We start from the raw sequence: 26,882 nt of genomic DNA, 5'->3' as shown, positions 1-26,882 counted from the left end.
GTGTTAGGATTCAGATCTCTCATTTATTATTTGTCGATGATACTCTCGTGTTTTGTGAGGCGTTGCAGGACCAGATGACCTTTTTCAGTTGGCTTGTTATGGTTTGAGGTTTGTTCTGGTTTGAAAATCAACTTGGAAAAAAGTGAGCTAATTCTTGTGGGGAGGGTAAACATAGATGACTTGGCCTTGGAATTGGGGTGTGAAGAATTTCTGAATTCCTTTATTGATTTTTTAGGTACACACCATACACATATATATACACAAATGACTGAATAAGAAAATATCAATCTAGCTTGATTCTCTCCTAAAATTAGGAAACTGAATCATCCTAAATGATCTCTCCTTTTTTATTCCTAAAATACTTTCCTAAATTAAAACCCTAACTTTGAATGCCAAATTTCAACACTCCCCCTCAAGCTGGAGAATATATATCATATAATCCCAGCTTGCAAGTTAAGTCTTCGAAGTTAGGCCTAGGTAAAGCTTTGGTGAGGATGTCTGCGGTTTGGTGCTTGGTAGGAACATAGTTCAATTTAACCGTCTCACTAGTCACCTTCTCTGTGATGAAGTGTCTGTCAATCTCAACGTGCTTGGTCCTCTCATGATGCACGGGGTTCTTCGCTATGCTTATAGCTGCCTGATTATCACACATCATCAGAATTGGAGATGAACTCGTTTGTCCCAGTTCACTAAGAACCCTTTTTATCCAAATCCTTTCACAGATTCCCTGTGCAAGAGCTCTGTACTCAGCTTCTGCACTACTTCTGGCTACAACTGATTGCTTCTTACTCCTCCAGGTAACAAGATTTCCCCAGACAAAAAAACAATATCCAGAAGTGGACCGCCTGTCAATGATGTTTCCTGCCCAATCCGCATCTGAGTATACTTCAGTGTCACGGTTCTCTGTCTTTCTGAAGAATAGACCTTTCCCTGGTGTCATTTTTAAATATCTAAGAATCCTGTAGACTGCTTCCATGTGTTCCTCAGTGGGGTTGTGCATGAATTGACTTACAGCACTCACTGCAAAGCCAATATCTGGCCGAGTGTGTGAGAGATAAATCAAGCGCCCGACGAGCCGCTGATATCTCCCCCTGTCTACCGGTGTACTTTCTTTCTCGATACCAAGTTTCTTCTGACTATCCATAGGAGTATCAATTGGTTTGCATCCAAGCATACCGGTCTCCTTAAGAAGATCGAGTATGTATTTTCTTTGAGAGACTACAATTCCCTTCCTTGATCTAGCCACTTCCATACCAAGGAAATATTTCAAATTTCCAAGGTCTTTAACTTCAAACTCCTCTGACAAATACTTCTTCAAATTCTGTAATTCCTCCATATCATTCCCAGATAGAATAATATCATCAACATAGACTATCAATATGACCATTTTCCCAGCATGAGACTTCTTGACAAATAGAGTATGATCAGCCTGACCTTGTTTGTAGCCCAGCTTCAGGACTGCTTTTGTGAATCTATCAAACCAGGCTCGGGGAGATTGTTTAAGGCCGTACAAGGATTTTTGGAGTTTGCAAACCTGATTCTTTGCCATACTTCCTTCGAAACCAGGTGGTATTTCCATGTAGACTTCCTCTTCTAGGTCACCATTTAGAAACGCATTTTTTATGTCCAGTTGTTGCAAGCACCAATCTTGATTGACAGCCAATGAGAGAAGAATCCTGATAGTGTTCAGTTTTGCAACAGGAGCAAAAGTCTCCTGATAGTCTATCCCATAGGATTGTGTAAACCCTCTAGCTACCAAACGAGCCTTGAATCTCTCGACTGATCCATCTGCTTTGTATTTTATGGTGAAAATCCACTTGCACCCCACGGGCCTCTTCCCAACCGGCAAATCTGTGATAGTCCACGTCCCATTCTTCTCAAGTGCATCAATCTCATCTTGTACTGCCTTCTTCCATTCTGAAATTTTTAATGCCTCTTGTATTGTGTTGGGAACCTGAGTATCATCAAGAGAAGTAGCAAATGCTCTGTAAGATGGTGATAGCCCTTCATATGTAACATAATTCCCAATTGGATGATCTGTACATCTCCTAACACCCTTCCTCAATGCAATCGGCAGAGTAGAATCATCAATGCTGGGAATTAACACCTCTCCAGCCCTATCCTCACCTATGTTCTCTTCAGGAAGACTTGAATTGGAGTCAATATATTGGCCACATGTTGACTGTGATCCGTGCTCTAATTCCTGTCTTTTCCTCCTCCTGATGTAAACTTGTAAGTTCTCATTAGCAAGTTGTGGGGCTATAGGTTGAATAGGCATGGGAGATTGGATGGTCACAGGAGAAGGAACATTTGTGTGCTGGGCTGGCTGGACTGATGACGGCATGGGTGTGGACAACTCAGTAGGCGCGAATTGGGAAGGATTTGGTGACTCTGAGTGAAAAGAAGGTACACCCTTAAGAAAAGACTCCCAAACTTGATGTTCATTCATGCTCTCCCCCTGAACATGAGATTTGGGATAGAAGAAGACATGTTCAAAGAAAGAGACGTCCATGGTGGTGTAAAATCTTTTGTTGGTTGGAGAATAGCATTTGTACCCTTTTTGGGTTGGAGAATACCCTAGGAAAATGCACTTATTGGCTCGAGGAGCAAATTTGCTACGATTTTGAGGATACACATGAACGAATGCCGTGCAACCAAATACTTTGAGTGGTAAATCAGAAGAGGCTGCACGGGTGTGAGGAAATTGTTTTAAGAAAAGTTGACGTGGGGATTGAAAGGTAAGCACTCTGGATGGCATACGGTTAATCAAATAAGTAGCTGTGAGAATAGCTTCCCCCCAGAAATAGTTTGGAACATTAGAGGAAAACATAAGGCACCGGGCAACCTCCAAGAGATGTCTATTCTTGCGTTCAGCCACCCCATTTTGTTGTGGGGTGTCAACGCAAGAACTTATGTGGATAATGCCGTGATTTTGAAGATAAGTACTGAGACTACTAGTAAAGTATTCCTTTGCATTATCTGACTTGAGGACTTGAATTTTGGAATTGAATTGATTTTGAACCATAAGATTGAAGGTTTGAAAAATGTGCCCGACCTCTGACTTTTCTTTCATAAGGAAAACCCATGTTACCCGTGTATGATCTTCAATGAATGTCACAAACCATCGCTGGCCGGAAAAACGCTCGTGGGCGGCGCGTGGATGGTTTTCTGGCTCCGGTGCTTTGGGAAAAGTTGGAGATCTCCTCCAGGCGCTCCTTGCGGTGTGAAAAAAACCGTCGTCGGAAAAGTCGCTGGGGGTGAATGTTTTCTGACGACGATTCGACCGACCGGAAAGCGTTTTCTCCCTTGGCTCTGAGAATAGGGACTAATGATCGGAATGAGAGATGGCCAGAGAGAGAGATGGTAGGATTGAGAGATGGCCAGAGAGATTTGGCCGGAATGAATGATGGCCTGAATAAGAGGTGGCCAGAAGGGATTAGGGTTTCAGAAAACTGGCTCTGATACCATGAAGAATTTCTGAATTCCTTTATTGATTTTTTAGGTACACACCATACACATATATATACACAAATGACTGAATAAGAAAATATCAATCTAGCTTGATTCTCTCCTAAAATTAGGAAACTGAATCATCCTAAATGATCTCTCCTTTTTTATTCATAAAATACTTTCCTAAATTAAAACCCTAACTTTGAATGCCAAATTTCAACAGGGTGTAAGGTGGGTAGTCTCCCTTTGTGTTACTTGGGTCTTCCTTTGGGGGCTCCTTTCAAATTTGTTGTAGTTCGGGATAGGGTTGAAGAAAGGTTTCACAAAAGGTTAGCCATGTAGAAAAGATAGTATATCTCGAAAGGAGGAAGACTCACTTTAATTTGAAGTACTTTTTCTAGTATGCCCATCTATTTCATGTCTCTCTTCTGCATGCCAAGGTAGGTTAGGTTGAAGTTGGAGAAGATTCAGAGGGATTTTCTTTGGGGTGGTGGGGCTCTTGTGCAAAAACCCCACCTATGGTGGAAAATGGTTTGTTCGGAGAGAAAGAAAGGGTGCTTGGGTGTGAGGTGTCTCTCTATGATGAACAAAGCCCTCTTGTACAAGTGGAGTTGGCGTTTTGCCAATGAAAAAGAGGCTATCTAGAAACAAGTCATTAGTCAAAAGTATGGAGAAGATGATGGGGGGTGGCGATCCCATGGGATGAGAGATAGGTATGGTGTTGGATTGTGGAAAGCCATAAGAAAAGAGTGAGATCTTTTAAGCAATAGATTGTCTTTCCAAGTGGGAAATGGTTAGAGAGTGGGATTCTTGAGAGATAAGTGGTGTGGTGATGAGCCACTTTGTGATTCCTTCCCTTCCTTATTTGCCATATCCTTGTCTAAAGAAACTTAGGTGACGGATGTTTGGAACCCTGAAGGAGAAGGGGGTGGATGATCCCCTCGGTTCTCTAGGCCCTTTTATTGATTGGGAAATTGAAAGTGTGGAGTGCTTTTTGTTGAAGCTCCATGCAAAGAGGGTACATAGGGATGTGGAAGATAGGGTGATTTAGACAGCCTCGAGGAGTGAGAACTTTTCGGTCAAATCTCTTTATTTTGTTTTGGAGCCTAGTGACCCTCTTTTGTTCCTAAGCAGCATCATTTGGAGTTCTTATGTGCCACCTAAGATGACATTTTTCACTTAGAAGGTGACTTGGGGCAAAAGTCTTAACCTTGGATCAGATCCAAAGGGAGGGGGGGGGGGGTTCTTTGGCAAACAAATGTTATCTTTGCCACTCCTGTGAAGAAACTGTCGATCATATTCTTCTTCACTGTGCAAAGACGCGGATTCTTTGGCAATTGTTTTTTTCTCTATTTAGAGTGACTTGGGTTCTCTTTTACTCGATTAAGGAGACTCTCCTTGGGTGGCATGGCTCCTTTGTGGGTAAAGTCTACAAAAAGTCTTGGAAGGTAGCTCCTTTGTGGGTAAAGTCCACAAAAAGTCTTGGAAGGTAGCCCCTTTATACATAATTTGGACAATGTGGAAGGAAAGGAACTTGTTAGCATTTGATAATGCAGAGTTATTGGTCCAAAGGCTGAAGAATTCTTTTGTATGTAATTTGTGGTCTTAGTCTAGCGTGTCTGTACATATGAGCCCTAATTCTCTTGTTAGCTTCATTGATTGGTTAGATTCTAAGTGAGGGTAAGTGATGTTTTTTGTTTTTTTCCCTTTCCCTCTTAGGTGAGCCTTTAGGCCTCCACTATATACTTCCTGTATACTTGGAGGGGCTGTTTTGGTGTCTCCTCTTTATTTCTATACTTTTTGATCTTACCTATTAAAAAAAAAAAAAAAAAAGTGGTACTATAATTTTTTTGGTATATACAAGGACATTATGGTAAAGACACACACACATACATACATACATATATATAAATAGAATTCTGATTCTGATTCTTTCCTTTCTTTTTCCCCCCCCATTTTGATTCTCTTTCTTGTAAATTTTAGTGAACATGCTATAAGAGACTAAGTTTTATCCAATCCAATCTATATAATGCTTTGAATTAGAATTTTTTGCTTTAAAATTTCGATAAAGAGAATTGTAATATCAGATTGAGGGGCGTGAGGAAGACAACTTATCAGATATTTGGTTTTGCACAATGTGATCCTACAAAAGGTCATTCAGGAATAGAGTTAGTACCATATAAATTGGGTTTCTGATACAAATCAATAGTTGATGCACTTGCAGGAACCTGGTTTGCCTGTTTTCTACTGTATTACATAATTTTTTCTTTAGTTACATTTTTGCTCTTGTTTTATAATTCACACTATGTAAATTGGCAGAGGCTGAGATCTTCAATGCATGACAGGTCCAAAATGCTGTTGATTTTCTGAAGATGATTGGAGCTTTGGATGAGAAGGAAAATCTTACAAATCTTGGTTAGCCTGCTAATCTTGTATTATAGAATAAATGCTTTTATAATTCTTATGCCCATAATGTATGATTGGTTGCTTGGTGTTGTAAATTGATGGGTTTGTCCTTTGTTTTAATCAGGTGAGTATTTATCAATGCTCCCAGTGGATCCCAAGCTTGGGAAAATGCTAATCATGGGCACTATCTTCCGTTGCTTTGATCCTATTCTAACAATTGTGGCTGGACTTAGTGTCAAGGATCCTTTCCTTTTGCCTCAAGACAAGAAGGATGTAAGTACAAAAATCGAACATGTTACCTTATAGCGCATCAATGAGCCATAGTTGTTAACTCATTAAATGTATCATGCATTGTTTTTCTATTTTTCTATATCGTGTATTGTATCATATTGTGTATTGTACGTTTTGTATATAGTGAAAAAGAAATACAAAAAATATGCATACATGTGCTTATATATTTGAAGTATGAATTAAAGGGTAATATATAACCAATTTTATGAAAGATAGTTGGATTTAAAGAGCTAAACCATATCATGCCATATGAAGATATTAAATACTAGGGTTTTAAAAAGTTCAATTTTAAAAATATGAATTTAATGAATAGGTTCATCACAAAATCAACATAATAAACTTTTTAAATTTTTAGATTTGATTTCTGGTTCCAAATTCTAACTATACATATGCATTTTATTTGTTGTTCATATGTCTTTATGATTCATCTCCAAAGTTCCAACTTTTCATGATTGTCACCATTCCAAATAATAATAGTAATAATAATAATAATAAATAAAAGTTTTTATTTACCAATCACCGTCATTTTCAATGTCAACATTCAATCCATTTAAATGCAAATTTTCTAATGTTCATTGTAAGAATAAATTTACCTATATTACATTATGACCTTTGCTAACATGAATATAACTTTTCATATGGTATTATTTTACATCTCTCTCTCTCTCTCTCTCTCTCTCTCTCTTTTATGATCAATTTATAACCTTTTTGTATATTTAAACACTTAATATAACAATTCTTTCAACAAAATAATTTTTGAATTCTATTTTTCTTAAAAATTACAAAAAATAGTTGAAGGTGTATATATCATTGTATCACATATTGTATTGTAAACTGTTGGTGTATCATAAGATACAGTAAAGATTACGATATGTATCAATTTCCATAATAAATGTTTCGTATAGTAAGTTTTTAACAGCTATACCATCAACTTCATTCATGCAGTGGATTTTCATCTTGTGTTAACACAGTTGAACCTACGAATATAAACTTGTGTCATGAGTACTATTTCATGTCAACTTTATGGGAAAATGATATTGAAATGTGATTAGAATCCAGTGGAAGTGTGCTTGGCAGAAACAAAGAGGTAGCAATTTTTCTCAATATAAGAGACCTTAATTTTTCTCTAAGTATGAGGAGGCACCAAAATCCCTAGGGCTTTCCATTAAGAGACCTTAATTTTGAGTAAAATACTATAAGAAGTCATTTATTAATCCTGTTATTGTTTGGCATAGCTGTTATGCCTAGTATTTCTCAATAGTGGAACCCTTGACCAAACTTTACCCAAGATCCAGAATAACTTCATTTTGCTAAAACTTTTTCATCACTCAATTCCTAATTTAAAGAAGATGGTGCATATACCATTGATTTTTGACAGATATATGATATTGTCCTAATCTTAAGCCCGTTACATAATATTCATATCAAAAAGTCCTTCTGGATAACTGGAACCCATTCTCTAGTCATGGACTGGAATATTTCCCAGGAGACATGGCTTTTTCTTGACTAACATGAAGTTGAAGTTTGATTGGATTGCAAGGATTTGGGTTTTTTAGACCATAGTAAGAGGGACAAGATGACAGATGGTATATTCCTGATTGTTTTAAAAAAATTTGAGTATCAAGTTGCTTCATGAGTTATTTAATCTTCTTGCACCATAAATTATCCCGCAACACTGTTTCCAACTTTGTGAAACCAACTCGCATTTCCTGTGCCTATCATTTTAGCACACTGTCATTCCTCCCTAGTCTGGGTTGATATAATGTGCATGTACTACTCCATAGTTCACATGCTGTTTCCTGATATCAGTTTCTTAATATACTGTTTAGTTTCAGATACTTGCATGCTTAGCATGATTTATGGCTTCATTATTCTTTCACATGCTGGAACTTGTAGGATTTTATTGTGTTCTTCTTTCTCATGTACTTTGCTGGTCATAAAAGTCATTTTTGCCATATGTTTTACTGCAGTAGTCATTATTTTTTAGCCCCGGTTTAGCAAATATTATTCTTTGTACTATGTGAATTTTTTGGACCGCTCTCTCTTGTAATCTTCTCATTGGATGATATTTCCATCGTTGCCTTCTAAACCTCAAAATAGTGCCTTTAAGCTTTTTGTGAGATTGGTTCCTCAAAGCCTCTTGGCTATTCTTATATAGAATTTGGTTTAATCATCTCTTGGTCAAGAGCTTCTTCCCTTTTTCAAACTTTAGAATAAAGTTTGGAACTAGGTATTGTATCATTTGAATCTTTTTCTTTCATTGGAGATTTTGGGAGGATGTTGCTCATAGACTAAAACTGCCTAGAAAAATTGAAGGTGTGGTGAAGAGGTTAGGACTTCTTGTGGAATCAAATAACAGATAAAAGAGAATAGAATCTTTTAGAAAACTGAAGTCCTAAAAGTAAAATCAACATGTTATAAATCAGAACTTTTCAGTAAAGAAGACTTTCCAGATTTTGAATAGGATTCAAATATGAGCCTGCACAAAATAGAATTTTAAATAAAAAGTTTTAACAGTATATGAACTTATAATGGTAAAATTTTCAGTAAAAAAGACTTTTTGAAGAATTTCTGAATTCCTTTATTGATCTTTTAAGTACACGCCATACACATATATATACACAAATAACTGAATAAGAAAATATCAATCTAACTTGATTCTCTCCTAAAATTAGGAAACTGAATCATCCTAAATGATCTCTCCTTTTTTATTCCTAAAATACTTTCCTAAATTAAAAACCCTAACTTTGAATGCCAAATTTCAACACTCCCCCTCAAGCTGGAGAATATATATCATATAATCCCAGCTTGCAAGTTAAGTCTTCAAAGTTAGGCCTAGGTAAAGCTTTGGTGAGGATGTCTGCGGTTTGGTGCTTGGTAGGAACATAGTTCAATCTAACCGTCTCACTAGTCACCTTCTCTGTGATGAAGTGTCTGTCAATCTCAACGTGCTTGGTCCTGTCATGATGCACGGGGTTCTTTGCTATGCTTATAGCTGCCTGATTATCACACATCATCAGAATTGGAGATGAACTCGTTTGCCCCAGTTCACTAAGAACCCTTTTTATCCAAATCCCTTCACAGATTCCCTGTGCAAGAGCTCTGTACTCAGCTTCTGCACTACTTCTAGCTACAACTGATTGCTTCTTACTCCTCCAGGTAACAAGATTTCCCCAGACAAAAAAACAATATCCAGAAGTGGACCGCCTGTCAATGATGTTTCCTGCCCAATCCGCATCTGAGTATACTTCAGTGTCACGGTTCTCTGTCTTTCTGAAGAATAGACCTTTCCCTGGTGTCATTTTTAAATATCTAAGAATCCTGTAGACTGCTTCCATGTGTTCCTCAGTGGGGCTGTGCATGAATTGACTTACAGCACTCACTGCAAAGCCAATATCTGGCCGAGTGTGTGAGAGATAAATCAAGCGCCCGACGAGCCGCTGATATCTCCCCCTGTCTACCGGTGTACTTTCTTTCTCGATACCAAGTTTCTTCTGACTATCCATAGGAGTATCAATTGGTTTGCATCCAAGCATACCGGTCTCCTTAAGAAGATCGAGTATGTATTTTCTTTGAGAGACTACAATTCCCTTCCTTGATCTAGCCACTTCCATACCAAGGAAATATTTCAAATTTCCAAGGTCTTTAACTTCAAACTCCTCTGACAAATACTTCTTCAAATTCTGTAATTCCTCCATATCATTCCCAGATAGAATAATATCATCAACATAGACTATCAATATGGCCATTTTCCCGGCATGAGACTTCTTGACAAATAGAGTATGATCAGCCTGACCTTGTTTGTAGCCCAGCTTCAGGACTGCTTTTGTGAATCTATCAAACCAGGCTCGGGGAGATTGTTTAAGGCCGTACAAGGATTTTTGGAGTTTGCAAACCTGATTCTTTGCCATACTTCCTTCGAAACCAGGTGGTATTTCCATGTAGACTTCCTCTTCTAGGTCACCATTTAGAAACGCATTTTTTATGTCCAGTTGTTGCAAGCACCAATCTTGATTGACAGCCAATGAGAGAAGAATCCTGATAGTGTTCAGTTTTGCAACAGGAGCAAAAGTCTCCTGATAGTCTATCCCATAGGATTGTGTAAACCCTCTAGCTACCAAACGAGCCTTGAATCTCTCGACTGATCCATCTGCTTTGTATTTTATGGTGAAAATCCACTTGCACCCCACGAGCCTCTTCCCAACCAGCAAATCTGTGATAGTCCACGTCCCATTCTTCTCAAGTGCATCAATCTCATCTTGTACTGCCTTCTTCCATTCTGAAATTTTTAATGCCTCTTGTATTGTGTTGGGAACCTGAGTATCATCAAGAGAAGTAGCAAATGCTCTGTAAGATGGTGATAGCCCTTCATATGTAACATAATTCCCAATTGGATGATCTGTACATCTCCTAACACCCTTCCTCAATGCAATCGGCAGAGTAGAATCATCAATGCTGGGAATTAACACCTCTCCAGCCCTATCCTCACCTATGTTCTCTTCAGGAAGACTTGAATTGGAGTCAATATATTGGCCACATGTTGACTGTGATCCGTGCTCTAATTCCTGTCTTTTCCTCCTCCTGATGTAAACTTGTAAGTTCTCATTAGCAAGTTGTGGGGCTATAGGTTGAATAGGCATGGGAGACTGGATGGTCACAGGAGAAGGAACATTTGTGTGCTGGGCTGGCTGGACTAATGACGGTATGGGTGTGGACAACTCAATGGGCGCGAATTGGAAAGGATTTGGTGACTCTGAGTGAAAAGAAGGTATACCCTCAAGAAGAGACTCCCAAACTTGATGTTCATTCATGCTCTCCCCCTGAACATGAGATTTGGGATAGAAGAAGACATGTTCAAAGAAAGAGACGTCCATGGTGGTGTAAAATCTTTTGTTGGTTGGAGAATAGCATTTGTACCCTTTTTGGGTTGGAGAATACCCTAGGAAAATGCACTTATTGGCTCGAGGAGCAAATTTGCTACGATTTTGAGGATACACATGAACGAATGTCGTGCAACCAAATACTTTGAGTGGTAAATCAGAAGAGGCTGCACGGGTGTGAGGAAATTGTTTTAAGAAAAGTTGACGTGGGGATTGAAAGGTAAGCACTCTGGATGGCATACGGTTAATCAAATAAGTAGCTGTGAGAATAGCTTCCCCCCGGAAATAGTTTGGAACATTAGAGGAAAACATAAGGCACCGGGCAACCTCCAAGAGATGTCTATTCTTGCGTTCAGCCACCCCATTTTGTTGTGGGGTGTCAACGCAAGAACTTATGTGGATAATGCCATGATTTTGAAGATAAGTACTGAGACTACTAGTAAAGTATTCCTTTGCATTATCTGACTTGAGGACTTGAATTTTGGAATTGAATTGATTTTGAACCATAAGATGGAAGGTTTGAAAAATGTGCCCGACCTCTGACTTTTCTTTCATAAGGAAAACCCATGTTACCCGTGTATGATCATCAATGAATGTCACAAACCATCGAGTGCCAGAAATATTTTTTATCCGGGAGGGACCCCACACATCACTATGTACTAGAGAGAAAACAGTCGAAGGTTTGTATGGGATTTGAGGATAGACTGTTCGAGTATGTTTTGCAAACTGACAAATTTCACAGTGATAAGATGCTGGATTTTTATTGATAAATAATTTGGGAAACAATTTTGCAAGGTAAACAAAGCTAGGATGACCAAGGCGATAGTGTAACATTATAATCTCACTATCTTTATTGACCTTAGAATTTGACACAGAATTGAAAGACTCTAACATACTCTGAGACTGTACGCAACTTGCTTGAGAGACTTGGTTTGAGAATTGGCCACATGAGAGGAGGTAGAGCCCGGAACACAATTCAGCACTGCCAATCATCTTCCCCGATTTCAAGTTCTGAAAAACACACAAGTTTGGATAAAATTTAGTAACACATTGGAGATCACGGGCCAATTTGCTAATGGACAAAAGATTACAATCCAAGTTTGGAACATGGAGGACAGAATCAAGATATAAGTCTTTAGTAAGTTTTATAGAACCTGTCCCGGCAATTTTTGACTTTGAACCATCAGCAATATGGACGGATGAATGACCATTACTTGGCTTGTAATTTTGAAGAATGGCAACATCTCCTGTCATGTGATCAGAAGCACCTGTGTCCACTATCCACGACTTCATTCCTCCTCGATTAGCAGTGAAGGCTACACCGGTAGTACTGCCACTGCCAACTTGGCTTAATAATTTCTGTAGCATCTCCATCTGCTCTTTGTTGAATGGACTCGGCTCGGGAACTGATGTGCTCTCAGAGTTGGCAGCCACGTGTGCTCTGCCATCTCTGTCAGACCGTGGCTTTGGTTTCCAATCAGCCGGTTTGCCATGAAGCTTCCAGCAAGTCTCCTTATAATGGCCTGGTTTCTTACAATAATCACACCAAGGCCTATCCCGTTTCTGACGATCTCCACCACTACTATTAAATGACCGAGCAACAAGGGCAGAGGCATCCAATGTTGGGGCAGGTTGCTCTTTGGATCCCATCATCACTTTCTTTCTACTTTCTTCACGCCTAACCTCTGAAAAAGCCTCCATGAGACTTGGTAGGGGTTTAATGCCCATGATTCGGCCTCTAACATCATCCAATTCCCTGTTTAGTCCTAGGAAAAACTTGAACAGTCTCTTTTGTTCCACAATTTTCCTGTATGTTGCTGCATCATCAGGACATTTCCATGAGTGAGTCTCGAATAAGTCAAGGTGCTGCCAATACCTTATGGGTGTGTTGTAATACTGAGTAACTCTTTGATCTCCTTGACGGAAGTCATGTAGGGCTGATTCAACCTGAAAAAGTTCTGAAATATTTTCAGAACTTGAGTAAGTTTCTTTGGCTGCATCCCATATGTCCTTTGCAGTCCTAAACAGCAAGAAATTTTCACCTATGTCATTGTTCATGGAATTGATAAGCCATGACGTGATCATGTTGTTTTCAATCTTCCACTTCCTGAAACCCGGTTCTGTAGTTTCTGGCATGGCTGCTTCTCCAGTGAGGTACTCATCCTTTCCTTTACCGCAAATGAACAGCAACACAGATTGTGACCACTGTAAATAGTTATGGCCATTTAATTTGTGTCCTGTGATGAGAATAGGAGAGGAATCACTGCCACCAAGGTTTGGAATTTTAGATCTGCCTCCTAATTCTGGTGACGTGACGCTGGATACTTGTGATGATGCCATTCCGTATTTTGTCATGGACCGGAAAGGTAGAAGAACACTTCCCAAGGCACGTGCAGGGATTGAAGTTGAGGAAAAATAGCCGGAGGACGTCGGAAAAACTGATCGGAGGGCTCGCGGAGGCAAAAGGACCCCAAAAGAGGCACGTGCAGGGCTTGGATGGTAGAAACAGGTACGTAGGGTGGCTGGTCGGCGTCAGGCGAGCTTGGAGTAGGAAGCACGTCGCCGGAAAGTGGCTCACGCGCCGGCGCGTGAGATGCAGTCGTCGGCCGGAAAAACGTGTGTGGGCGGCGCGTGGATGGTTTTCTGGCTCCGGTGTTTTGGGAAAAGTTGTAGATCTCCTCCAGACGCTCCTAGCGGTGTGAAAAAAACCATTGCCGGAAAGTTCGCCGGAAAGTTCGCCGGAAAAGTCGCCGGCGGTGAATGTTTTCTGACGACGATTCGACCGACCGGAAAGCGTTTTCTCCCTTGGCTCTGAGAACAGGGACTGATGACCGGAATGAGAGATGGTCGGATTGAGAGATGGCCAGAGAGATTTGGCCGGAATGAATGATGGCCTGAATAAGAGGTGGCCAGAAGGGATTAGGGTTTCAGAAAACTGGCTCTGATACCATGAAGAATTTCTGAATTCCTTTATTGATCTTTTAGGTACACACCATACACATATATATACACAAATGACTGAATAAGAAAATATCAATCTAGCTTGATTCTCTCCTAAAATTAGGAAACTGAATCATCCTAAATGATCTCTCCTTTTTTATTCCTAAAATACTTTCCTAAATTAAAAACCCTAACTTTGAATGCCAAATTTCAACACTTTTCAAATTCTGAATTCTATTAGAATAACCAACTACCTTTAACTTTTGACTCAGAACTTCTGGATAGCCAAATCAACAAAATGTTATCACACATAGAAGGAAGCTTGTTAGGCAAATCCACTCTCTCTCTCTCTCTCTCTTTCTGTCTCTCTCTGTCTTTTAGTTTTTGTTTTTTTTTTTTTAAGTAATGAGGTGCTTGTTTGGAAAATCCTCATGCTATAATACCAAAAAATCAGCATGGCACTCCAGCCAGATATTCCTATTCTTCTCCTCCTTTTTCATAAAGTTCTCATTTTATTGCTGTAAAGATAATAACAGTAACCTGTTAGCATGTTTTGCGTATCATCCAATACTGATCTGAGATGCTGAAGCTGATGCACCTCAAGACCTCCCAAGTCAATCGCTGACATGACTTTGAACCGTGGTGCCAAGGTACTATCCAGACATCTTAAGAGAAGGATTTACTTTGGCCATTATAAGAGTTGGTAAAAGTGGGAGCTTCAAAATTTTATGATGAAGACAAGATGACATAGATTGGATTAGTATGAGATCCAAGTTATTGTGCTTTAACAGAGGATGTGGTTTATGACAAGCTTGAATGGTGAAGCAGGATCTGTGCTTGTGCTGTAAAAAATGGCTGTCATGAGGCATAGTGGATTAAACAATTGATTGTGCTAGTGCTGGGAAGACTTTGGCTGCCAATTAGACTCAAAAATAGGTTTGTTGCAAGTCACTTAGATTTTCAGAGAGCTGTCAACTGGATTTGATGAGGGGCAGCAGAAGGAATTTTTTTGCAATGATTATATTGATGAATTTTAAAGGAGAAGGGACTAGGAGATTAAATTATCCATAGATTGGTTTAGAGCTTTCTACTTGAAGTGTTCAGTTATAAGTACCCTTTTAAAAAAAATTTGAATATCTGCAGAATAAAGTGCATGCTCTGAATGTTGGAATTCTCTTGTGTGATCCATCAGTGAATCTTATGGTTCAGTCTGATAAACTTCGTTGCATGCTGTGACTGTTACATAACATTTGAGATTCACAAGGCATAGGGGATGATTCAAGCCTTTCTTTTTGTTGGTGTACAAATGGCCTACTTTTTGTAAATTAATCCTAAAAATGTAGCATGTATTTTCTTTTCGATATTTAGTTATTATCTTTTTTTGCACAATGTCAATTGCTATGTACTATGATGCATGCATTGGATTTCCTCTACATGGATGCCCTGATTAACTAACCACTCTTCTCTTTCTCTAATTCAGTTGGCAGGGACAGCAAAATCTAGATTCTCTGCAAAAGACTATAGTGACCACATGGCTCTTGTTCGTGCATATGAAGGATGGAAAGACGCAGAAAGAGAAGGATCAGCATATGAGTATTGCTGGAGGAATTTCCTCTCTGCCCAGACTCTTCAGGCTATCCATTCTCTTCGGAAACAGTTTAGCTTCATTCTAAAAGATGCTGGCTTACTAGATGCAGATGCAAACACCAATAATAGATTAAGTCATAACCAATCATTGGTTCGTGCAATCATATGCTCTGGTCTCTTCCCTGGCATAGCATCTGTTGTGGTAAGTTATCTCTACTTTCAACACATTTCCTTCTTTATTTGTGTGAAAAATTCTCTGCATAGTTGAAATGTGTTACTTGCCTCTGTATTTGCAGCCAAGGGAAACGTCAATGTCTTTCAAAACAATGGATGACGGCCAAGTTTTACTCTATGCAGTAAGTGTAGAATTGCAATGGCTCACTATAATTTATAATGCAAAAAAAAAAAAAAAAAAAACATTGATTTTAAGCAAGGTTTTGGAGTGGAGGGGGAATGATATGTATATGAATCTTGGCCAAGAGTGAAATTTCTTCTCTATTGCATCTATATCTGTCCAAGTGTGACCATATATTTGAAATTATGTTCCATTCATTATGTAACATTGCCTAAATTATTAAAAATAAATAAAAAATCATTATGCAACATCATTTCCCACTTGAATAAAATTTGGAGTGGAAGCTCACTGTGGATTGGACATGATCATGATAATTTTATAATGGTTTATTTTTCCTCATATTAATCTTATTGTTGCATTTTCTAGCAATTGCTTTGCTTATTTGTAAAAATAAAATAAAATAAAATAAAATAAATAAATAAATAAATTCCTTTAGCAGTTTCTCTCTTCCTAGGGTCATATTGTCTATTAGATTATTGGCAATCATGTCTTTTTTATAGCTTTTTCCTGGGCATACAAGATACTTTTCTCATTTCCTTGATCCAACATTCCTTTTGGATTCACTGTTGTTCCAAGGAATACACTTGAATAAGATTTCAAATTTTCAGGATTCATGTTTTAGAAGGTTGGGGTGGCTTGTAAGTGGGTTATCTAGAAAGCTTATAATCATATTAATTGGGATTTCTTACTTTTAGTTAAGGATGTTTGCTTAAGAAATGCTTGAGGTGGATCATATTAATTGGGATTTTTTTCCATGTTGGTTGATAGAACCACAACATGTTGTTTTCCTTATCTTAAGAGGTTTGAGGTGGGATGACTACATGTATCTATATGTTAGTGATGGAAGCGCTGAGTTGTTATATTGCTAAGGTGGTGAAGGTTGATTTTTCCAATGGCTTCAAGGTGAAGGGAAAAGGAAATGTAGGATTCCAGGTTTTGCATGATGATGATTTCATGTTTGGTTTCCAAAATAACTCTTTTTGATTGTGTTAGAAACATGAAAATTCATTATTGTATTTTGGGTGGATTATTCTATATTATGTGGCAAAATCTGGCGGTAGTCAAATTGATGAAAATTAAGCTTAGTCAATGTGGATTCATTGGTTCATTATTTGATTATAGTTCATTCGCAATTTTTTCAATCAAAGGATGTTTTTCGATGAGGCGACCCTTTCTTCATTGTCTCCTTCTCAATCCTCAAGCACAAAAGAGGTTCTTATGGAGGAGGCCTCAAGATTTTCATGTTTTGCTCCTAGCTCTATGGTTTTTTTTATGGGGTAAGGGCTCCTAGTTCTTCTTTTCTTGAGGGAGTGTTGGTGGTCCATGGTGAAGAGGAGTTGGTCGAGAGCCCTTGAGTTTCGTTAAGAGGTTCAGAGAGGCTTCCTAGAGTGGAGTGAGGTTTCATTGGGAGTGATTTTAGAGAATGGAAGGCTCATTGAGTTTCCTCCTAACACGGAGAAGGTGGTGAAAGGCTCATTGGGTAAGGCTATTAGGGAAGGGGTGGTCTTTGGGAGGAACCAGATGGGGTCTCCTCTACTGAAGATTGGTCGAATAGTGATTTGATAGACCTTAGCAATTTCTTGGGATTGCCGACAGAGGGCCTTGACCTAGAGATAACGACCCTTCTTCAAAATATGAAAGCAAGAAATGAGATGAATGTCTGACTTATCATTAAGAAGAAACAAAAGACTTGCTTTGTGAAATTTGAAATGGAACTGAGAAGATTAGAGTGCTCAGTAAATTTTAGGCGGGAAGAAGGTAGAAGGAGAGTGTGTTGGGTAAGGAAGGATGGGAACCGGCTTCTGTTTGATCATGAAGTTAAGAATCATTTCTTGGATGTGAAAGGAGCCAATGATAGGCAAAAAAGGAACATTCTCAAGGCTTTAATCCTCTCCTTGAAGGTGGATATAGTTTGTCTTCAAGTAACGAAAATTCATATCATGTCAATGGAGATAGTAAGAAGCTTAAGGGTGGGTAGATTTTTGGAGTGGGGGGTTGTGGAATCTAGGGGGGCTTGCTGGTGGTGTTAGTTTTCTGGGACAATAAGGTGGTGTAACTCTTTGAAATGGAGGTGGGGGGTGTTTTCTATTTCTTGTAGGTTCAGGTCATGCAAGGATGGATTTTGTGTGGGTTTTTACTAGGGTGTATAGGTGAACTAGGCGAAGGGAGAGAGAGAGCCTATGGGCCGACTTTGGGGCTAGTAAGGGGATGCGGGATGATCCTTAGTGTGTAGTCTGTTTTTCCATGTGATCATACTACAGGGGAGAGATTGATTGATCCCATGAAGAGGTTCTTAAATATTATAGGGGAGCTTGAGTTATGTGATCTCCACTTACATGAGGGGTCCATTTATTGGGTGTGGTAGGACAAACAATCAACCTAAGTTAAGGCTAGATCGGTTTTTGGTGTCAAAAGGATAGGAGAGTCATTTCAGTAGGCTCATGCAAAGCACATTGTTGAGCCAGTGTCAAATCATTCTCCAATCCTGCCAGATGGGGGAGAGATAAGAAGAGGTGGCATACTTTTCATATTTGAAAATATATAGTTGAAAACAGATGAGTTCAAAGGCTTGATTAAGAGTTGGTGGATGGGATATAACTTTAGTGGTTTTAGCTTCTAAGATGAAAGCATTGAAGTCTAATTTGAAGGCTTGGAATAAGGAGGTTTTCAACAACATATTTTGTAAGACCTATAATAAAAAATAAATAATAAATAAATAAACAAAATAAAATAAAATAAAAACAACAACATATTTTGTAAGAATGGAGATGACTTTTAATCAAGTGGGTTTTTGAGACGCAGAGGAAAGGGAATCTTCTCTTTCTCTTGAAGAGATTGAAGCTAGAAGGACAGTCAAAGAAGAGTATTGTAAGTGGGCATCTTTAGAAGAAGCGTCTTAATGACAATGATCGAGAGAGATTTGCTTGAAAGATGGAGACAAACACACTAAATTTTTTCATAAGCTGGCTAATGTGCATTGCAAAAGAAACTTTTAGACAAGATCAAATATAATGGGGTTTAACTCTGTTGAATATAATGTATTTATAGTGTACAATCTTTCTTTCCTTTCTTAATATAGGTCACATATATGGTAGTTAGTTCAACCTAGCCTTGTATATATATTTCTCTATTGTAAGAAGTTAATCATATGAATGAGAATTAAGGTTTTCTCTCTCTCTCTTTCAACAAACTCAATGAGGAGAATAAGTTAAGGAAGTGATTACTCAAGCTTATTACAATCTGTTGTGTAATCTAAGAGTTTGTAGACCTAGTACCAATGGGATGTTGTTCAAAGCCTTAGAGTCATGGGGCTAATAGGGTTAGAGATCGTAGAGTTACATAAAGAATCACCTACAATGCCTTTCATGGAATTTGCAAATGTAAAAACCATGGGATGAAGATCGTAGAGTTATAATCTACTAACTATGAAGAATTAGGTATATAGATTTACCTAACAATTGCTACTCATTGAGACTTACACCTCAATACCTACACTTAAACTCACATTTGCGATGCAGCACCACCGTGACTCCTGAACACCTTGAGAGGATGCGATCCTCCACCACAAAGTCAATAAACAAAATTGAAAAGCTATAATAGTTTTGGATTAAGTGTGGAGAATAATGACTCAAAGTTTAGGTGTGTGAGTTCGCAAGAGAACCCTCCCAAGAGGCATCTTTATATTAGAGAAAACGTAGTGGACTTTGACCCAATTTAAAAATCATATTTTACCAAAAAATAATTTAGGAAACTTAGAGAATCTTGGAAAGATTTGGCAATATTTTCTTTTCTAAGTTAAAAATGATTTGAAAGATTCCTCATATTAAATTCATTTTCAAATTACCTAAAAGTTTTGGAAAGATTTTATTTTTTAAATTCTCAATTTAATTTTTATTTTCAAATTAACTTTATTCCCAATTTCCATATAAGTCCTCTATCCTTTTCTTGAAATATATGGGCCCTCATTGCTTATGATTTCTTTACTCTATATTGAAGAAAATATTCTTCTTTTCTTCTGTGTCAAAACTGAATACAAAGGACCTATATATATACAAGTGGGATTCCTAATCTAAGCCATATAATATGCACAATCACTATCTCTAAGGAAACAATCACTAATTAGGAGAGATTCTCTCATCCATAAAATAGAAAGTATCCTAACACAATCCTTCTAATCTTGGCACTTAATTACAAATCATAATCCCATATTTCCACACTCCCCCTCAAGTTGGGTGGTAGATGTCTAGCATTCCCAACTTGCTTTTCATGTTTTCGTAGGTGGCCTTTGGAAGTGCTTTTGTCAGAATGTCTGCTGTTTGACGACTTGAAGGAATATACATAAGTCTGATTGTTCCCCCTTCAAGTTTCTCCTTGATGAAGTGACGGTCTATCTCCACGTGCTTGGTTCTGTCGTGTTGAACTGGATTCTTTGCAATACTTATGGTAGCCTTGTTATCACACAAAACTGTCATAGTGGAGTTTGATATAATTCCAAGTTCCTTGAGTATTCTTTGGAGCCACATTCCTTCACATATCCCATGAGCCATTGCCCTGAATTCTGCCTCTGCACTGCTTCTCGCCACTACGGACTGCTTCTTGCTTCTCCAAGTCACCAAGTTTCCCCACACATAGGAACAATACCCAGTAGTTGACCTCCGATCTGTCAAGGATCCTGCCCAATCAGCATCTGTGAATACCTCAACTTCCCTACTTGAGGTTTTCTTGAAGTAGAGTCCTCTACCCGGGCTCTTTTTAAGGTACTGTAAAATTCTGTATACGGCTTTCATGTGTCTTTCAGTGGGATTGTTCATGTAGCGGCTTACCATGCTCACAGCGAAACCAATATCAGGCCTTGTGTGAGTTAAGTAGATCAACTTTCCTACTAACCTCTGGTACCTGTCTTTGTCAGTTGGATGACTGTCGTTATCTTTATCAATCTTACCAATAGGATCCATAGGCGTGTCCACTGGCTTACAACCTAGCATTCCAGTCTCCTGAAGTAGATCAAGGACATACTTCCTTTGCGTGACCACAATTCCCCCCTTAGTTCTGCCAATTTCCATGCCAAGAAAGTATCTGAGTTGTCCAAGATCTTTGATTTCAAATTCTCTTGCTAGCAGCTTCTTGAGATTCCCTATCCCTTCTTCATCGTCTCCGGTAATTATAATATCATCAACATAGACAATGAACAAAGTCATTTCACCTTCCTTAGAGTGCTTCATAAACAGTGTGTGATCTGCTTGACATTGGATGAACCCATGTTTTTTCACAACTCTAGTCAGTCGATCAAACCAGGCCCTAGGTGACTGTTTTAGACCGTATAGGGACTTTCTCAGTTTACACACTTTTCCTGAATTTTCTGGAGTTTCCATACTAGGTGGAATCTTCATGTAGACTTCCTCTTCTAGTTCTCCGTTGAGAAATGCATTTTTGACATCAAGTTGGTGCAGATTCCAGTCCAAATTTACTGCAACTGACAATAACACTCTGATGGAGTTGAGCTTTGCTACTGGTGCAAATGTCTCTTCATAATCAATGCCATAGGATTGAGTAAATCCTTTAGCTACTAGTCGAGCCTTGAACCTGTTTATACTTCCATCTGGATTGTGCTTCACGGTAAATATCCACTTGCATCCAACAGGCCTCTTACCCTCTGGTAATTCTGAGATTTCCCATGTCCCATTTTTCTCTAATGCTTGTATTTCTTCCTGAACAGCAGTCTTCCATTCAGGTTGTTGAAGTGCTTCTTGGATGTTGGATGGGATACGATCATCTTCAAGAGAAGTGATGAACGCTTGGAAATTCTGTGAAAGCTTTCCATAGGACACATGATTACTGATTGGATGCTGAGTGCAGGATCTTACACCTTTCCTTAAAGCAATGGGTTGATCAAGATCATCAAGGTCATTATTGGAATTTAGATCATAAATTGTGTTACCTGGTTGTGAGTTTGGGTTGCTTGGATCCTGGTCCAATTCTTGGTTCTGCTCAGGTGAAGTGCTGTCCTCGGGCTCCTTTTGAGGAGGTTTCTCAGGCTTTTCCTTTAAATTTTTTCTAGAATAAACTATTACCTCTTTACTGCCTTGTGTAGTTGACTCAGGTATGACAGAAGGGACATCCAAGGAATTGTTTTCGGGGACAGAAAGAGTAGTATCTGTTTGAGGAGGCAGTGATGAACTCAAAGGAGAAGTAGTGCTGATTTCGGTTTCCCAGAATTGGAATTCATCTGTGGACCAGTTCTCCCCCTGAATTGCAATTTTGGGGTAGAAGGGTTGATTTTCGAAGAAAGTGACATCCATTGAAATGTAGAATTTCTTGGTTGTTGGAGAGTAGCACTTGTATCCTTTTTGGTTTGGTGAGTACCCGAGAAAGATGCATTTAGTGGCTGTCGGATCAAGTTTACTACGTAGGGACTTATGGATGTGAACGAAAGCAGTACAACCAAAGACTTTGATTGGGATAGACGAGATTATTCGAGCGGATGGATATGCAGCAAGGAGGATTTGACACGGGGTTTTAAATTGAAGAATCCTAGAAGGCATTCGGTTGATCAAGTAGGTTGCTGTGAGTACAGCTTCACCCCATAATTGTTTAGGCACGTTTGAAGCTATCATGAGGGATCGTGCAACCTCCATCAAATGTCTATTTTTCCTTTCTGCAACTCCATTTTGCTGTGGAGTATCAATGCACGAGCTTTGATGTACGATGCCATTCTCCAGAAGATATGACCCAAGAGTGTTGTGATAGTATTCTCGAGCATTATCTGTCCGAAGGACTTGAATTTTTGCCTGAAACTGCGTTTGAACCATGTTGTTGAAGTTTTCAAATATTTCCCTCACTTCTGATTTCTTCTTCATAAGGAATACCCAAGTCACTCGAGTGTGGTCATCAACAAAGGTGACAAACCATCTAGAACCTGTAATGTTGTTGATTCTAGAGGCCCCCCAAACATCACTGTGAATCAAGGAAAAAGGATGAGATGGTTTGTATGGTTGAATGGAATAGGAGTTGCGAGTATGTTTGGACAATTGACATATTTCGCATTGAAAATTTTTGGAATTTTTATTGAATAATGATGGATATAGTTTTTCAAGATAGGAAAAATTTGGGTGACCTAATCGGTAGTGCCATAACATAACAACACTATCCGTCTTGGTACTAGGGTTGGAAACTACACAAGCAGTCTTCATTGGTAGCCTTCGAATTTCCTCAGCTCTCAGAAGGTAAAGTCCAGCACGCACCTCAGCATTGCCAATCCTCTTCCCAGAGTTCAAGGCCTGAAATTCACACATGTGAGGAAGGAATTTAGTAACACAATTAAGATCCTGTGTTAGTCTACTTATAGACAATAGGTTGCAATCCAATTTCGGAACATAGAGCACGGAGTGAAGAGTAATATCCTTGGAAATAATAACTGAACCTGTGCCGAATACCCTAGAAAGGGTTCCATCGGCAATTCGAACAGAGGAATTGTTATGGCAAGGAGTATATTCATGAAAAACCATGAGATTCCCAGTCATGTGATCTGAGGCTCCTAAGTCCACTATCCATGTAGTGTGATTTTCCTGTCTAACATTTAGGGCATGGGAAAAAATACCTTTCTGGGCTACAGATGCGGTACCAATAGTTGTTCCAGTTGATTGAAGAGTCTGTTGGAACATTTTCTGTAGTGCCTCCAATTGCTCTTTGCTAAACGGTCCAGGATTTGAGCTAGTGCCAGATGTGTCTTCTTCGGCTGTAGCGGTGTAACCCCGGCCTTCTCTGTTTTGCTGTGGCCGAGAAGGTTTCCAATCAGCAGGTTTACCGTGTAGATGCCAGCAAGTCTCTTTCGTGTGTCCAGGTTTTCTACAATGGTCGCACCATGGACGATTCTTCTTCGTTTGGTGGTTGTTGTTGTTGGATTGGGTTCCTCGTGCAACTAGGGCTGAGTTCTCAAGATTTTTGGAGGAATTTTGGGTTCCCAACATCACTTTTTGTCTGCTTTCCTCTCTGCGAATTTCAGAAAAAACTTCCCTAACACTAGGTAATGGCTTAATACTTAGAACTCTTCCACGTACCTCATCTAAATTCTTATTAAGGCCAAGTAAAAATTTGTAGATGCGTTCCTTTTCAATGACCTTCTTGTATAGGAGTCCATCTTCGGGACACTTCCAAACCAATTCTTCATAAATATCGAGTTGTTGCCAATACCGTGTAAGGATATTAAAATATTCGGTAACAGTTGAATCTCCTTGTCGAAGATCCTGGAGAATACTCTTGATTTCGAAAATCGCCGAGGTATTATCGATGTTGGAGTAGGTCTCTCTAGCTGCATCCCATATCTCCTTTGCTGTGCCATAATACATGAAGTTTTCTCCTATGTCATTGGTCATAGAGTTAATTAACCAAGACATCACCATACTATTTTCCAACTTCCAGGTTCGGTATCCTGGATCATCTTCCTTCGGCTGAACAATGGCTTCCGTAAGGTATTCTTCCTTACCTTTCCCGCAGATGAAGATCCGAACAGATTGAGCCCATTGAATAAAATTCTGCCCATTGAGTTTATGACCTGTTATGGGAAGAATGATGCCGTCTGTGGTGCTGGCACTGCCGGAGTGAACTGCTTCAGGTCTGGACGTCACCTCCGAGTTTGATCCTTCCGTTCTACTCTCCATGGAAAAAGATGATTTTTTTTTTTTTTTTTTTTTTTTTTTTTTATACGTGGTTCAGATCTGAATGCTCTGATACCATGAAGAAAATATTCTTCTTTTCTTCTGTGTCAAAACTGAATACAAAGGACCTATATATATACAAGTGGGATTCCTAATCTAAGCCATATAATATGCACAATCACTATCTCTAAGGAAACAATCACTAATTAGGAGAGATTCTCTCATCCATAAAATAGAAAGTATCCTAACACAATCCTTCTAATCTTGGCACTTAATTACAAATCATAATCCCATATTTCCACATATATCTATCTACTTCTTTTCTTGATGGGGTTGATGATTGATCCCTGGTCTGTCTTTTCAAAGTTCTTTTTTAAGCTTTGTGATATTGCAATTCTTCTTTTATATTCCATTTGGCCAGTTTGATTTGAACATCCAAGGTTCCACCAAAAATTAGGGCTTTTACTTGGCTTGCGACTTATAGAAAAGTTAAACTAATGACTGTTGTAATTTTTCTGTTCCTTTTCTTTTTCTTTTTTTCTTTTTTTTTTTCTTGAAGGGTATATCATCTTTCTTCTACCATTTGTTTTATTCAAACAAAATGAACTGTTGTTTTGAATCAGAAAGAAAAGTATGGTATCACACCCATGCACACACACACGTGCATATAGTTGTTAATTTGTAGATTATATCATGTATCCCTTTTTTATATTGACATGTGATATATCGTAATTGTATGTTGTATATGTAATGAATAAGTAAAAAGGTTATATGCATACATATATAATATGCATATATATTGAAAGATTAAAATATAATTAATTTTATGAAATAACACATTAATTTGTTACAAAATCTATAACAATCATCTTTTAAAATTTTTAGCTATGAGTTTTAATTTCAAATTCAGATGCACTAATATGTGTTGTTGATATGTATATGTCATCTTCAAAGTTCCTGCTTTCCATGTTTTTTGTTATTCCATTTCTCACAATGAAGGGAAAAAAAGAAAGAGAAAGAAAAAAATTCAACAAAAATGGAAAACTAATGTTATCTAGAAGTTTTTATTCACCATTATTCTCAATGTTCTAATTTAAATAATTCAAATTACAATTTCCTTTGGTAAATAATTCAAATTACAAATTTAAATATTCATTGCAAGAGTAAATTTATTTAACTTTCAATATTTCATGTGTTCCTTTTGTAAATAACTTTTTCATGTAGGATTAATTTTACCTTTGTCTTTCCTTTTTATGATTAATTTCTAACCTTCAAGTACATTTTAAATAATTAATATACTAATCTCCAAGATTTTTTATGTTTTTATTTTCTTTAATTTGATTTTTCTTAGAAATTATAAAAAGTATTTAAAGGTATATGTATCATTCTATTGCATTTTGTATTGCATATTACCATAAGATACTCTAATATGATATGCAGACTGATGACATGTATTGATTTACACGAAAAATGTACCTGATCATTGTATTGTAAGTTTTTAACAACCATCTATTTTTGTGTGTAAATCAATGTATCATATCATGGTATTGGAATTTTTTAACAATTATGTGTGTGGGTATTTCCTGAACTTATTGATCTTTTATGCTTTTCTGCTGGTTAGATTGACAGAGCTATGAAATGATAAAAACTTATAATTAATAAAAATCATTTGACCAGGTGAAGAGAAGTTCTTGCCAATGCTATGGTTATAAAAATTCCTCTTTATTTATTTCAATTTCTCCTTATAGTATTCCCTATTTTACTGGACATTTCAGAGCATTTCTACAACCATTTGATACTGCTCATTGTTCCCCTTCAGAATTCTGTGAATGCACGTTACCAGACAATTCCCTACCCTTGGCTTGTCTTTGGTGAAAAAGTGAAGGTCAATACAGTTTTTATACGGGATTCTACTGGGATATCTGATTCAATACTGATCCTTTTTGGTGGTACTCTGAGCCGTGGAGCAATGGTAACTTCTTCCATTAAAAATATTTATAGTAGCTTCTGTTCTCTATGGTGTAATTTAACTATATGGAATTTCTTTTTTCATTTGACTTGGTAACTACTGGTATTATGTAATTAATAATTTACCTTTGTTTCAGGCTGAGCATTTGAAAATGTTGGAGGGTTACATTGATTTCTTCATGGATCCTAGTTTGGCAGAGTGCTATTGGAAGCTTAAAGAGGAATTTGATAAGCTTTTACAAAAGAAAGTAAGTATAAAAGGCATTTTTTAACATGCATCTTCCAGCAAGGCACTGGAGCAGTTTCTTATTTTCATTCTCCAAATCCTACTCTATGTGTGTGGGCATGTCT

General features: G+C 38.2%; 1 protein-coding gene across 2 annotated transcripts in view; it reads left to right on the top strand.

Moving 5' to 3' along the window:
• Positions 1 to 26,882, top strand: part of LOC117905328 (DExH-box ATP-dependent RNA helicase DExH3) — a 97,407-nt gene that overhangs the window by 56,707 nt on the left and 13,818 nt on the right. For both annotated transcript variants that reach the window (XM_034818238.1, XM_034818239.1), the window contains exons 13-18: positions 5,796 to 5,865; positions 5,981 to 6,129; positions 15,448 to 15,756; positions 15,851 to 15,910; positions 26,383 to 26,535; positions 26,669 to 26,779. In XM_034818238.1, the coding sequence (XP_034674129.1) occupies positions 5,796 to 5,865; positions 5,981 to 6,129; positions 15,448 to 15,756; positions 15,851 to 15,910; positions 26,383 to 26,535; positions 26,669 to 26,779 (852 nt within the window). The remainder of the gene's footprint in view (positions 1 to 5,795; positions 5,866 to 5,980; positions 6,130 to 15,447; positions 15,757 to 15,850; positions 15,911 to 26,382; positions 26,536 to 26,668; positions 26,780 to 26,882) is intronic.

This window comes from Vitis riparia, chromosome 18 (assembly GCF_004353265.1).
Source record: "Vitis riparia cultivar Riparia Gloire de Montpellier isolate 1030 chromosome 18, EGFV_Vit.rip_1.0, whole genome shotgun sequence".
Lineage (NCBI taxonomy): Eukaryota > Viridiplantae > Streptophyta > Magnoliopsida > Vitales > Vitaceae > Vitis > Vitis riparia.
Note: the sequence above shows the minus strand (reverse complement) of the source record. Positions and strands in the feature narration are given on the sequence as shown.